This window comes from Typopeltis vanoorti, chromosome 25 (genome assembly GCF_054136105.1).
Source record: "Typopeltis vanoorti isolate ZY-2024b chromosome 25, IOZ_Tvanoo_1.0, whole genome shotgun sequence".
NCBI lineage: Eukaryota > Metazoa > Arthropoda > Arachnida > Uropygi > Thelyphonidae > Typopeltis > Typopeltis vanoorti.
In genome coordinates this window covers 10,153,285-10,168,753 of record NC_143573.1, presented here as the reverse complement: position 1 = coordinate 10,168,753, position 15,469 = coordinate 10,153,285, and the positions used below count along the sequence as shown (strand labels likewise).

The following is a 15,469-nucleotide window of genomic DNA, read 5'->3' as shown; positions in this document are numbered from 1 at the left end:
TGGTCAAGGACGGTCATTCTCTGAGTGTCATGTTTAAGCAAGTAAGGCTAGTAAAGTCGTTATGCTTCACCTGCCATTGTTTTCGACAGTGTTAACTTGCATCAAGGATAAACGGTGTATTATTATTCTTCCTGCGACCTAAAATTCATACAGTAACGACAGACTAAAATTATTTGCAGTTCAGATTTTCTTTTTTAATTTTTAATAAAGATGATTTAAATCAATGTTGTCAAGGAATATTTAACAGTAATAAAAAAATATAATTGCTCTTCCTACAACATTTGCTGGTTGCCGAACTGGAGAAATGCAACTAATTCCACCAGGTTTACTACTTCGCTGTTCGAACTATTAAAACTTACTTCGATAGGTAGTAGATTTGACTGACCAAGATATGACAGAACAGCGATTCTTGGCCATTTTATTTTTACTTTACTTTCCCTTCTGAAAAGTGAAGTAGTAAACTATTCCTTACTTTTGTTGTTGTTTCAGGGGTTGCTAGTTTAGTTCACTGACTGAACGTCTCCAGCTTCGAATACTCCCATGTTTTTAGGTGTCAAATGAAATTAATCTTATATCTAACGGAAGTCATAAACATACCAGTAGGAGAACCTACTTTTTTTCATGTTGAGCCCATACATCAGAAGTTGATAAACCAACCTTATAGTACGTTTAGTACCGAGCATGGATAGGGGTTGGGAAAGTAGAAACTTGTTTATATTTGATTTAAGACTGTATATTGTATTCTTTGGGAAACATGTGAGGGGGAAGAGTGTTCCGCAATACAGCAGTAGCAGGGATGAGGGAGGAAAAGAAACTTGTTCTGTGGGTTTCAAGGTGTACTGTGAAGGGATGTTGGGTGGCAGCTACACGTGCTCCGGCGGATTTAGTACTGAGTGGGAGAATTTATTGACGCTATTTCATATGAACATTTGCCATGGAAATATTTATAAAATACACATATTACAGAAATCAAACGTCTGTGCGAAAGTGTGAGGAGTGAGTTGGTACGAGATGGATTATTAATCAATCTAAATGATCTCCTTTGTATTGAGTCTAGCATTTTGAAGGAGCTCTTAAGGATCCCCATCCCAAATGTGAGATCAATATTCAATAGCTAGGGGGAAATTGTGATTTGTATAAGGTTCACAGCTATTCAGAAGTGAAGTAACGTCTTGAGCGAAAGAGAAATTCTAGTTTTTCTGGAAGCTGAGAAGGCAATGGTTGTGATGCGTTTGTACCAGGAAAGGTTTGATGTGAAGTGATTCTAAGAAGAGAAATCTCAAACTGTCTGGAAATCTGAGTGTTGTCAAAGGTAATACTGGGAGAAAACTGTTCTTTGTTATGAGACATAAGGCAGAACTGGGTTTTGCTAACATTGAAATTGATGAGGTTTACTGAATACCATTGGAAGATGGCTCGGAGATCGGAATTGAGGGATTTATGTAGAGAAAGGAAGGTGCAAAGTGCAGTCATCTGCGAAACTGCGTATTGGGTTGGAAGCCACATGAAGTAGATCATTGATATACAGAAGGAAGAAGGTTGGTGAGAGGATAAGGAACCATCTACCATTACATAATGTGCGTCCAGACAGAAAGCTGGCAATCCAACTGCAGAAGACTTAAGTGATGAGAGTTTGTTTAGTAAGCCTTTGTGCCAGACCGGTCAAAACCCTTGGAGATATCAAGTGCAACCACTTGAGATTCATCAGATTTCTCCATGGCACCAATGTAGGGCGATTGGCTTAAAACTTTCGTGGATGGATGCACAAAAAAAAAAGCCTATTTTGCATTAAACAGTACAAATATATAAATACATAATTTGGTTTTTGCAAATATTCCTAAAAGGTATTAAATTACATGCGTTAGATACATTAGAAATCCAAGTTTGGAATTCTATCACGAGGCTTTTAATTATAAACGGTATTACGTATTATTAGCATATAAACAATTCTTCTAGGAATTTGCGGTTTCACTGATTTTTTTTTTTAAAGAATGTGCAGTCGTTTAGGACCAATGGAGTTCGACTGCTACACAAGGAAAAAAATAGCCGTCCTTGAGTTGGAATTCTATATGAACGCAAGAAATATTTACAAATCTACTAAAAATGTTGTTCAAAGTCGACGACTGTCTTCTTAAATATAAACTACTGAACATTTAATAAAGGTATTATAAAAACATTTTTACACTTTTTGGCCGAGTTTCTCATTTCCATAATAATCCAGCGTTAACGGTTTCAGAGTGTATATTTAAATTGTGCAAAGGCGATTCCCACTCGCATTAGGTTATTACCAAGACAATCTCACACTAACATTGAGTATTGGGATAAAATGGTTTTCCCCTGTGAATTTTAAACTCGCGCGTAACAATGAATTATACTAAAAAAAATCACCCTTAAGCCATCCGTAATGTCGGTCATTACACATTCTTTAGAACAAGACGTTTACAAAATTTAAAGTCAAATAAAAGGACATAATTTATTTATTCTACCTCGCTTCATAAGTTTCAATTTGAGCTAGTTCTTTTTCCCTCCTTAGTCGCTACTGAGGTGAGGGATTCACTATTAAGAGAGATGATACGTTTTTTATAATCTTGCATTACACGTTCTTCAAAATTCTTTTATTTCATTGTGCAAAATAGATTGGCAGAATAATTCCCCGAAGCCACACACTCGCTCAGTTGGTTAAGAGGCTTCATAGAAGCCTCTTAACCAAAGAATATGCACAGTTAACAGAGGTAATCTCTCTCCTAGTTTCGCAATTCAAAACAACGGAAACTCTTTGTAAATGCCTACTTATTTTGGTTGCATAGGGACGGGAAAGAGGAAAAAATAACTGCCACTAGCATTTAGGACATGACTGGAAACTCTGTTCGCATGTGTAATCTATTTTATTAAAAGGGAAACTAAGTTGGGAATAACTGACCAACTGAAGCTTGGCAGCAGCATTCTTGCATGAGTGACTTATAACGTGTTGTTCTCCAACAGGCTCCAAGGTTCGAATCTCGTCGCAGGTATGTTTTGTGAATGCCCTCGGGTGGGAGATGAACTTGATCACCCTGCAGGATGGTAGTCTGCTCAAGACCAGCATTCTGTTAATGAAGACCTGAAATGACTCGAAAAACATTGAAGTACATTAAGTCAGATTCAGGAGAAAGACAAAAATCCAGTTTTCAAACTGAATTTTTATCTTCCTCCAAAGGCCACATTTTAAATAAATGTAAAAAAAAAAAAAAAAAAAAAAAAAAAAACTTACTGAGAGATTTAATTCAGTAAATCTTATTTTAGTTGAGTCAATTTGTGGAGCTTATTTACTATTCTGTAAACGGTTTTTCGTCAAATGTCATTTGTTTTTTATAGGGTAGCAGCAATTATTGTGTTTTATGACCGACTGAGAATTCTTGGTTTGAGTATCGTTTGTTTTCGAGCAGGAACTCACGCAATACTTTTCAAAATAAGTGTTTGTCTTAACCTGTTGAGGAATCCATTCATTAAAGTCGCATCGAACAATGCGCGGTTCGAAGATTTTCATTAGCTTACTGCACATTTATTTTATATATCTAATATAAAACACTCCCTGTTCACGAGAGTATGCAAACAAAAGTTACTGCATTGCAATGTATTGTGATGTCTTTTAAAAGTAGTTGCCACTAATTGAAATTCATTCAAAATTATTTTATGATGCTTTTAATATTCCAACTCCTGTCTTCTCAACGGAAGAGCTCACGTCATTCGTCGAACGCGCCGATAATTAAAATAATCTTAAACAATTTAAAATAGGTGAGTTACGTTGTACTCAAGCTTTATAACCTTTGTGGCTGGATGGACCTCAGTCCCTTGGATTATAATCCCTTCATCTCTATGAAAAATGGCTTAAATTAATGAGAATTTATCGAGCACCTGGCTCACCCATTTTAGGGCAGTATGGAAGAGTCTGTACCGATGAGCAGAGCCGCTTTTGAACGCTTGTGTTTCCACCTATCGTTTTCATCATAGTTAGATGACTCTTGAATGAGTTGATTGGGATGACTAGCTGCTTTGGTGAAATATGTAATGGCAGTATCACGGAGAAACATGTGAATATCAGGAATGTCAGCATCTCGGTGGAGGAGAGTATTCCTGCCAAACCACGGAGCATTGAATATCGACCTGTAGCTTTTTGATGTTGTCAGGGAAGGTGTGACCCCAAGTCGGTGATCCATAAGTCAATGTGGGTCTAATGATTGCTTTATAGATTCGTAGTTTGTTTTCAGTGCTGACGACTCTCTTCTTAACTGAAGAAGCCGCAAGTTGCATAATTGCGGAGTTTGACTTGCTGCAGGCATAATCGATGTGAGAGTTAAAGTTGAGACGGTTATCTAGTTGAATACCTAAATATTTGGTGCTGGATTTCCATGGAATAGCTGTGTTGAAAAGTTTGACTTCTCCGTAGTGGGATGCCTTCCATTCTTGTGAAGAGAATGGCAGTACTTTTGTCGGCATTCACAGCTATTCTCCATTTTCTGAGCCATTTTTCTAGGTTTGTTGCTGCGGTTTGTAAGCGCTGCGTAGCTAAGTTCGGCCTTAGAAATCTACTCAAAATTGCCATGTGGTCCGCATAGCAAGCTGTGGTGGTTGATGTCGTGTTAGGGACGTCAGCAACGAAGATGTTAAAAAGCAGCGGAGAGAGTAGCGACCATTGAGGAATACCTACAGTGATTTTTTTTGAAGAGGATTTGAGTCCTCTCAACTTGACCTGCAATTTCCAGTATTTTAGAAAGGAGTCAATAAGTTTGGTAAGGTAGAGCGGAACGTTCGCCATAAATGACAGCTTTGTGCGGAAGGGCCTTGATTGTTTTGTTGTTAATTTCATCTGGGCCAGGGGCTTTTTTGTTGTTTAGCTTCCTAATGATTGAGTAGACCTCTTTAGACGAGGTGGGACAGATATTTTCACGGCTGCTAGGCTGCCGGAGCGCAGTACGGACTCGACGGTGAATTTTCTCTATGAAGACCAAATCCGCATACGCATAATTAGGACTGCACTGAAATTGAAGAGCTTCAGCCTTTTCATCGTCTCTATAAATTATGGCTCTTTCTCCGTGAATGGGCTTGACATTGGAACGATCTGTATGGAGAGTTTTTGCCAATTTCCATAAAGAGTTATCTTCAGTTTTCAGGGAACAAAGTTTTCTTTCCCATTGTTGATTTCTGTGATCTTTTAGTGCGTAGCGAAGTAAGTTTGATGCTCTGTTCAGCTCTTGGCGGTCTTGAGGAGCTAGTGTGTTATGAAAGCGGCGTCTGATTTTATTTTTGTTTCTGATTAGAGCAAGGATTTCTTCTGGAAGTAGGTTTACTTGAGCTGGAGTGGAAATAGAAGAGGCTGCGGCTAAGCCAGTTTGAATTTTGCTTTCCAGGTTGTTGACTGCCGCGTCAATTTCTTCACGGGAAGAGATATTTGGTACTGAATCTATGAGAGTGTTAATTGTAGCCTTGAATTTTGTGAAATTAGTAAATGACTGACTGGGAATAAGTTCCGGATCCTCTCCCAGTTTTAAAAGTACTGGGTTATGGTCCGAACTGAGGTCGTTAACCACTTTCAGCTGGAATTGATGAGATATGTTTTTGAATATGGCTATATCTAATACATCAGGCCTTCCGTGTGTTCCATAGTGTGTTGGTTCAATCGCACTTGCGATGATAATATTTCTCAGCTTAGCAAAATTGTGAAGGAATTTTCTGTTGTAATTGGCACACCTGCTATTCCATAAGGGATGCTTTGAATTTAGATCTCCTGCTACTATTGTTGCTTCCGTAGTGTCAAACAGCTGAGAAAGATCAGAGGACAGCAGAGTTCTGTCTGGAGGGTTATAAACGGAATATATTTTTAAAATGCCTGCATTAATGGTGTGAATTTCTATGCCCGTTTTTTCCAGATTAGTTGTAGGAATCTTTTTTATTTCATTGTAACGGATGTTTTTCTTGATAAAGATTGCAGTACCTCCACCTCTGGCATTAGGTCTATCATTTCTAATTAAAGAGTAATTCCTCAGCTTCGGATTATCATAGGGCCGTAGATGAGTCTCGCTGATTAATAGGATATCAATTTTGAAATGATCAGCAAATTCTTGAAGTTCTATAATGTTGTTACTGAGCCCATTAGCATTCCAAAATGCGACCTGTATGGAATTTATTGTGATGGCCGGATTATCCATTAATGATTGAGAATATGACTAGGGTATTTTTAAGAAATCTGTTTGTATCAGCCTGGTTGGGATTTGATTTGCTAAAATCTGTTAACATTTCTCCTAAAGTGGCGGCAAGCATCGCAGCGAAGTTTTGACTGCTTGGTATAGTTTCTGTTGATTTGGTGTGTAAGGAAACCACTGAGGTGTACGATCTGTTACTTGTAGAAGCTCGCAAAGGGTTTTCTGGTGTAAGAGGTGTAGCATGCTTCTGAGTTGATGGGACTCCTGTTTCTCTAGCTTTAGACATATTAGATGGATGGCATGAGCAACCTTTGTAATTCGCCGGATGCGGCCCACCACAATTTGCACATTTGGCGGGAGTAGTGCGTGGTTTAGAACATGTATGAGAGGGGTGATTGCCTCCACATTTAACGCACTTGTACTCTGCTCTACAAAGCTTCTGCGCATGCCCATACTTCTAGCAGCGGTGGCATTGACCTGCAGATGTCTTCCTTCTGAGAGGCTCTGTCTTAATCACCAGGTTGCAGACAATTTTTAGGTCATATATTTCTCTCTGGTCTTTACTAATTTCAACTAAAATCAGGGGCATGGGACGTTTGTCTGCACAGTACATGCGCGAAATCTTAATTGGCTCTAGGCCTTGTGATCTGAGGTCAGTAGCTATTTCTTCAGCTGGTATGGTTTCAGCCAGACCTCTGATAACTGCTTTTAGATTTTTTTCACTCTTAAGCTGAAACGTGTGATATGGGACTTTCAGTTCGTCCATAAGTCTGGTGAGCTGACGGTAGTCCGAAGTTCCTTCTGGTTGAATCCGGATTCCTTCATCTGTACTCTTGGCTGATGTAAAGTTGATGTTCGTATTCTTCATCGTCTCTGCAATTAAAGACCATTTTTCTTTTGTTCTTAAAATTATTGGTGGACTCCTCTCTTTGGGTTGTGCCCTGGAGTCGGTCTCTATTCTTTCATCAGGTTGTGCTGTTAAGTCCATTGGAGCTGTTCTTTCCAAGGGTTGAGGTATTATTTCAGGTTCTGCAGCTGGCGACTCCTTCTTGCGCTTCTTTCTGCTGATAATCTGTAGAGTCAACTAGGGGCTGGTTGAGAGCTGGCGACATAATCTCCCTGGTGATATCTTGAGAAGTGCTGAGGAGAGGGTCAGGGGATTGGTAGTCCTCTGATTCAACCTCTGCCATTTGGTGTATTGCTACCTTTCCTGGCCATTTTCTTTGCAACAGGCCACCTACATGCTTGAAGACTGCCAATAGCTATTTGAAGTCTAGCTCATCATATGGAGTGTCCATGATTTGGTTTAATTTGTGATTAGAAGAAAGATCGAAGCCCTTTGGTCGGAAGGACCTGGGTTCGATTCCCGTCCATTACGTGAGGAACGTAATGGATGGGAATTTTTTTTTAATCTGGTATCTTTCGATAAAAGGTGAGGTAGCAGGTCTCATGCGGAGGTAGAGGGGTTTTACGTCCGTCAGAACAGGGAAACTGGTCCCGTGAACACACACGGATCTACAGTCATAAAATACGTACTTAAATCCTCACTAAGAAAGATTAAGGGTTCAACCAGTCCTAAGGGACGGTGGAGGAACAGGAGGGGAACCCCATACGAATAAATAGGAAAAAATTATGCATTATAATTTATCCAAGAGGATGCTAGTTAATTAAGGAAGATAGGAAGAACTGTATCAGTCCGTCTTTCATGGATTGACAGTTGCCCTTGCCATGGTCCTCAAGCTCCGGTTTTCTTATCAGTTCTTAGTTAACATCCAGTGAGATTTTGGAAACAGTTTAGTTATTAATGTGTTTATCTTGTATTCAATCTGATTTTTAACGTTAAATTTTATTTCACGTTTCTATGTATAACTTTATCTTCTAAGCTATCGCCATGATAGTTGCAGTTTACTTTGAAACTGGAAATATTTCACCTTATCTTGTTACATACTTAACTGAGAACAGATCGCGTATTACAGTAAATTGCATACACACCATTTGCATAGACTACCTTTTTTTTAATCAACTGAATTATAAATTTTCATCTCTCTCTCTCTCTCTCTCTCTCTCTCTCTCTCTCTCTCTCTCTCTCTCTCTCTGAAATCTATACATCCATCAGTTCACTAACGTGTGAGCAAATCACGTGTTCACAGTATTGGTAAAATTAGTTTCCTTTTTTCTTACAAATTTATGCCTTATAAACCAGCCTTCAAAAATAATGAAATGTATTAAATAAATGTTTATTAATAATTGAACTTTTGTTTAACCTTAGATAGGCGGCATAGTCGTATTCGCTGTAGGAATATGGACGTTAGCAGACAGATCCTTCATGGAGAGACTGCTCGGCAGCGATCTCTACATCAGTTCCGCAAGCATTCTCATAGCCACAGGCATCATCGTCACAATCATTTCGTTTCTGGGCTTCTTAGGAGCAATCAAGGAAATCAAATGCATGCTACTTACGGTAAGCGAATGTATTTGTGTAATTTCATAGCACCATTTAGTTGTTGGGTTTTAGCATTTGTATTCTTCCTACCAGTTTGTGTGGATAACGGTTTGTCTTTGAAATTTGTATTTTCAATCTCACAAGCAGTTTTTCCTTTTGACAGGATCCTAATTAACTGCCATTCCAAAGAACGGGAATTACTCGTAGTTCCAAACCAACCATTTCTGTATTTACAATCATAATAGGCTAAGTTAATGGCAATGTGAAATGTAGATTTGGCTAAAATATTGACAAAAACAAGTTGATCTACCAGAGGATTGTGGAACTATCCTCTGGTAGTTCAACTTGTTGGTCAATTTTTTAGTAGACTGTTACTCGGTATTACCATTCAAGATAGCAAGCGCAATGCATGGGTGAAAGACGCAACAGCGATTGAAAGATCCAGGCTGATCAGATCATATTAGAAGAAGTAACACTTCTTATAATAGAAAGAGAGCTACAATAACATCGTTGTTTTAGTTGAATAGATGGTGGGAGGATGAGATTAGAGAGATAGCTGGAACTCAGTGCCATAGAAAAGTTCAAGATAGGACTGAATGGAGGACTATGGGTGGGGGAGGGCTTCGTCCAGCAGTGGACAGAAGGCTGATGATGACTGGCAATGTCAATGAATGTGTGGAAACATCAACTAATACGTCATACCTCTCAAAAACAGATGATTTTGGAATTAGATGCTTTGGCAATATGGAGTAATGAGGTCAGTGTATAATATCGGAAGTGCGTGTGACCTTTGATCCATTTGCTACTTCTGCAGTATGAAAAAAAAGCTCTGCAATCGCAGTGTGATACCGGCTTAATTTGCTTTCATTACAAAGTACTTATAGGTTGTAAGCATTCTGGAAGGCCCCACCTGGATCTTTCCAGTTAAAAGGCATTGTTAATACCTTTTAGGTCGGTAGGAGGACAAAATTGGTCTACTTACTTTCATTACTTACAAATATATATGCATTCTCCTCAACTATCTACCAATCCTCATAACATACAAATGAATCCCCCCCCCTTCCGAAGAATTTTGTATAGTTTTTGAATTACTCTCTTAACCATTTTGTTCCTCAGTAGCATGTGCATATATGTCAGAAAAATATAGGTCGTGTGAGTAAAACCCTTATCCCAAAATCCAGTAATTAGACTGCTGCTAATTAGGGACCAGTCGTTTGATAAGTCTCGGCCAAAACGTAAACTCCAGGTTGACTGTTTGGGAATCTTGGATTGATCCATGTGGAGCAATACTGATTGGTGAAAGATAGTTCTTGGAATAAGCTCATTGAAATAAGGTGGAGATTCATCGGAGTTGACTACATTTAGTTTTTCCCCTTGAAAAGTGGTAAATACCGTGAAAGAAGGAACATATTTTAAACCAAAAAGTGGTATGCACTGTCATAAGGTCATTAGCCCAAATCTGGCTTGGGCTCTTTTACCCATAGAGAGCGTTTTGTGCTACGTAAAGAACCGTACAGCGTACTCATTTACAGAACATAGAAGAATTTGTCTATTGGGAAGACAGTATGATCAGTACGGCTGTTCCAAGTGGAACATGAATGGAAATTCTCAAGGGATAGTGTTTTAATGTATCGCTTCCGCTTAATTATAAAGACTACCGGAGGTGGCGATTCTAAAATGTAAATGACCTCATTGACGTTTTTATTTAAGAAACTGTAAACATGTATCGAAGTAGACACAATAAAAACTGTGAAAATATCACTTTAATCCCATCCCTCATTTTGCTTACCCATTATATGGAGCAATTGGCACTCGAATTCTGGCGGTCTTCAATTTTGAGTTTTTAAGCTGAGCAGTATAAAATGAGATGTAAACTTCGTTCCTCAGTTTCCAATACAAAGAAAATAGGGCGTCAAATTAGAAATCCTACTGCTAAGAAATACTCCCATTCATAAATGTAAGAATTGCCTCGAAGCATCTTCTATTCTGACGGTATGAAAGGTTCCACCTTTTTTGAAACTGTTCCTCATTAACACTACAAATTAAACATGTATACACATGACTGCCATGAACCGTTAGTTGTTCTCGAAAGCCAATAGCATAAAAAAAATTTCATCCGATAATCTAACCTTAGTGCTGTGTAACGGTTGCAGATGCAATTAGTGTGGGGAGTGGATGAAAAGTTCATCCGGTCCGCAATGAAAAGTTGGCTGATTCAGAAATCGGGAAAGATAAAAATATTCATAAAGAAATTGAAAAAGCATTCTTGGTCTGAAGGAGTTAATGAAAGCGATCACAATCTTCCAGCTGATGCAATATCTTGATTTTGTGATTAATTCCTTTTACCCGCCTCCTAGAGTACATGGATTACTAACGATAGTCGTAGTAGAGAATACTAGGATGCTTGGATTTTTTATGGACGGAAGTTTAAGTACTTATTCTAAATGACTCGTAGGCTCTTGTTTAATATGAAAGCAACTAAAAATGCGTTCAACGTGTTTTGACTAATGGCAACATGGTTGCTTGGGTTTATCTCTTTAAAAGCTGCATTTGAGAGGACAAAATTAATTAGCACGTACTTTTAGTTTCTAGTTACTTTACAACTACAGGTAGTAGTTAAATTTTTCATTGGAATGTACGGTAAACGGGGTACAACAAGTTATACTATCAAATGAGAAGTATCTCGCAAGGTGAAAAAATTTTTCTTTGTTAACCATATAAGTTGTCTTAAATTAGTTTCCTAAATTTAATTAACTAAGCCGTCGCGGATAGAATGTCTTAAGTTGAATATCGAGAAAACTTGTCGGATTATCTTTAACTACGTTAACATGTCACGGGAGAGGAGTTCATCACCCATTGTGAGACCGCCATCCTGCGTATGGGAGGCCTGAAGTGGTTTGTTAAAAAAAAGTACGTTTGTCTCTGAAGGAAAGTTTGTGCAGTATCTAACATTTAGCTCATCTACGTACTGTACGATACAACCTTACTTTGTGAGATTCATATTCAATGTTTATATTTTCGAATTCAAAGTCCATTAAGTACAATTCCTTGATCCTGTTAGCAGCTCCCTGCACATATTCCTACGATATTCCAGTTCGATTACCAACTGAAGCAACTTATTCTGACATCGTATCGATTGTCACTTTAATCCTTCTAAGCAAGTCTGCAACACTGTCGGCTCTTCGAAACTCTGCAAGCGATGTCTTCTGCAGTCCCTAAATCAAGCCCATTGACGTTAATGTTTAAACTTCTCAGTGGCGTGGCAGTACAATCGTCCTCTGAGCCACTGACCAGGAACATGGACTTTCAGAGGAGCAGTGCGTACGATGTTGGAGAAACCGGTTGGAAAATGATTCTATCAAAATTAGCCAGTTGTGAGGAGATTAGAACTAAGTCAGCTCTACTAGTAATGAATCTTCCACCGAGAGAAATGAGCTAAAGATGTGATCGGACCTGAAGAAACTTGACTCCGAACAGCAGCACATGTTAGGGACTAACCTGAACCCTTTTGATCACCGCATTCAGTTTTTACTGCTCAATTCCGCATTTCTAACAGTTCGCTATACCAATATGTGAATAAAAGGCCACATTAATGAAAAGAGTTTGGCCGAGGAAGTTATTTGGGTCGCACCCTTCCATCTAACTTTTTTTGCTACGTACTGTGAAGCTAAATGTTGTGGACACTGAAACTTACTTCTTAGCGTTCGTATTTGATGAAAAACAGTGAACTGTGGTCTTTGAAAGCTGTAGCTGACAAATTTTCTATAATGCTTCTTACTCCCCAAAGGGTGGAGCTCCTTTAACCCTAACATTGTGAATACAGATAGGCAGCCAGTCTCTGATTGGCTCGTTGACGGGGCGTTCAGCGCCGTCAATGAACCAATAATTTGAGGGTGGAGAACACGACAGACTACTGCTGCCATCTCATGGCCCTAAATACTAACATTTATTCTTGTAAGAGTGAGTTCTACGGTTGATTTTGAGATGCAGAATTAAAATCAGAGTTTGTGGGGAGGGGGATCCTACTTGTCCAAACCAAATATTGACCAACTCGGGAAAGTTCCGACTAGAATCGAACCTTTTGATGGTCTTTCTAACCCTGTGGAAACTCCATTTAACAAGTCACCAGGAAATTAACCTGTCGGAAAGACTGTTTTGGGCTGCATTGTAACATCTGGTGAATGCGTTTAAAATCACCATGAAGTGTATGACATGCTTGGTGAATATTCTTAAACTACCACTTTCGTGGAATTGTCGATACCCCTGAAGAGTCATCAGTGGGAACCCTCCCTTTTTACACATAAAACATATTAATGCATTTTGAATGCAATACGCAAACGAGGTGCTAAGTTCTGGAATTTTTGTTTGAGCTCTGAGAACCGAGTTCCAAAGAGCCATCAGGCAAACGAATTTCTTTATCAAAATGCATTAATACAAGGCAAATAAACAAACTGACCCTTGGACGGAGTTGAAGTCGTAAGTAGTGTTTAACCAGCACAAACCATGCCGAAAGTTTGCAAGTCTGCAATGCAAACACCATTTGCTTACTTGAGTATAAAATGATATTTCAAATTTTGTCATTAAAAACCTGAATTTTCTTTTCTGGAACAGGTTTTTTGTTTATTTATACAGAGATGTACTTCCAGAAGAAAGAAAGGGGTCGCACTTTCTGTCCTTTAATTGCATAACTTTTGCACTCTAACGCTGCATCATGGCTTTGTATGTTTTTAACTAAATACCAACGAATGTCGCTTCGAAATTGATCCATTAATTAAGATGAGCTTTGACATTTACACTTAACTGTTGGTATTTCCACCTCGTGCTCTTTAATTAGCGCTAAGTCAATTTCTGGGAAGAACAAGGGAATTGCAATGATTAATGATGATTTTTGAAGAAGTAAATTTGCCTTTTGCTCATGAATATCAGAACTCTTTGATCTTTAGATAAAATTGATCAAACTTATGCTTCCCAAACTTATGGATGTAAAAATCCCTTTGGAAAAATTAAAATATTTCACGGCCCCCATCGAAAAAAAAAATCAGTAATACTGACATATATATTGTTATAATATTTATTGACACTAGCAATGAAACATTAATTTAAAGTGCGCAAAACTTGGCCGTTTTAAATGAGCACAAGATTTGGCGTTTGTAGGCTTCTCTTTTCTTTCTTCTTCTTTTTTTTTTTTTTTTTTGCTTCTTATCAATACCTTTTTTAAAATGAAATTTATATGAATAAGCATATATTTACTAATATTCATTAAGCGCCGAAATACGCAGGAAGCAAAATTTGTGAAACACCAATGTATGATTTTTTTCCCATTAAAATATAAAAAATAACAAAAAAAAGAAATGATAAAAATTAAATTCGTTTATTGTAAGATAAAAAAAATATCTACTTAGTCTTAATACATTTTAAATTTGTTTTCATTATTTCACGGCCCCTCCTCAACAAAAACTAACGGTCCCGGGGGGGGGGGGGGTACACAGTTTGGGAAGCGCTGCTTTAGATGGCCCAAGATTCCATAATGATAGAGTATGCCATTATGTAACTTCAGAATCTGTTAATACTTAGGGATCCTATACGTCCCGGTTTTATTACTTCTGTCCCGGCGTCCCGATATGTTTAGTTCGGGACGCTAAATGTTCCGGATTTTTTAGAATATAAAAATATTATCATTTCTAATAAGAATAAGTACAAGTCGTAATATTTTGGGGTGCTTTTAAATATGTATGTTTACAAAACAAAAAGCAGAGACATGTTTATTTTGTAGTTCGGTGAATTACCAGAATGTTAGAATTTTGGGAAAACGATTTAGTTCCATACATTTTATTCACCCGGAGAAAAGAATGTCAGAATGAGGCAGACAGTTGCCCAACTGTATGTTTAACTAATAGCAACCACGGCATCTATTTCGTTCTTCTGGTCGGCCGTAAATTTTTAGCAATCTCTTGTCTCAAGCTTCCGATATCCGACGGTCCGAATGTTTCTCATTGGTCGACATGTTTTTGAATATTAACGCGCCACGATAGTTCATTTTCTTTCAACCAATGAGAAACATTTCGGACCGTCGGATATCGTACGCTAGGCGAAATAAGCTTCACGCGTCAGGCGCTAAATTGTTTTTATATCGCTACAGGGTATATGATATAACCTAGATTTGAACTGTTCATTTCGTATTCTTGCATTATCGGATTAATTGTGAATATTGTATTTTTTAAGTTAATAAAGTTATACCGTTTGTTACAAAATGCCAAAAGAAAATGTAATTTCAATGAAAAATTGAAGGATCTTTTTCCTTTCATTTTCATAACAAAAAGCAGTGATTGTGATGATAGCTCAAGAGTGAAATGTAGCGTGTGCCATGCAGAATTTAACATTGGCCACGGAGGTTAAAAAAAAAATCAACTAACGCCTTTTATTCCTTAATAGGGAGTAGGCGAGGCCTTTATACCCTATCTAGCTTTTGGAGACTGAGTGGGCAGTTCAATCTCCACCGGTAGCCAATCAGAGATAGCTGGCCCATGTCTATCACTAATTATAGCAGCCACCGATGAAGAGGCTGGCAAACAAGTGCTGCCATCTCTTGGACCTAACCCTAACAAGATATGTCACTGTCTGAAATAATGTGGGTACTACGGTCGATGTTCTTGTGTTTATGGGACGAAAAACCCGAGTTTCCGGGAGAAAAACACCCGCTTGCCCATGCCAGAGATCGACTAACTCGGGAACCGGTCGAAGATAGGCTTAGAAAAAGTTCCTCCAGTCGGCGACTAGACTAGAACCTATGTTTAACTTCTAGCGGCCAAGCGCAGAGGACGCAAGCGCCACTTCCACTGAGCTACAC

General features: G+C 38.4%; 1 protein-coding gene across 1 annotated transcript in view; it reads left to right on the top strand.

Annotated features, from left to right (window-relative positions):
- Tsp74F (Tetraspanin 74F) overlaps nucleotides 1-15,469 on the top strand; it is a 230,465-nt gene that overhangs the window by 122,459 nt on the left and 92,537 nt on the right. The window contains exon 3 of the mRNA XM_090414691.1: nucleotides 8,449-8,640. Coding sequence (XP_090270817.1) covers nucleotides 8,449-8,640 — 192 coding nt within the window. The remainder of the gene's footprint in view (nucleotides 1-8,448; nucleotides 8,641-15,469) is intronic.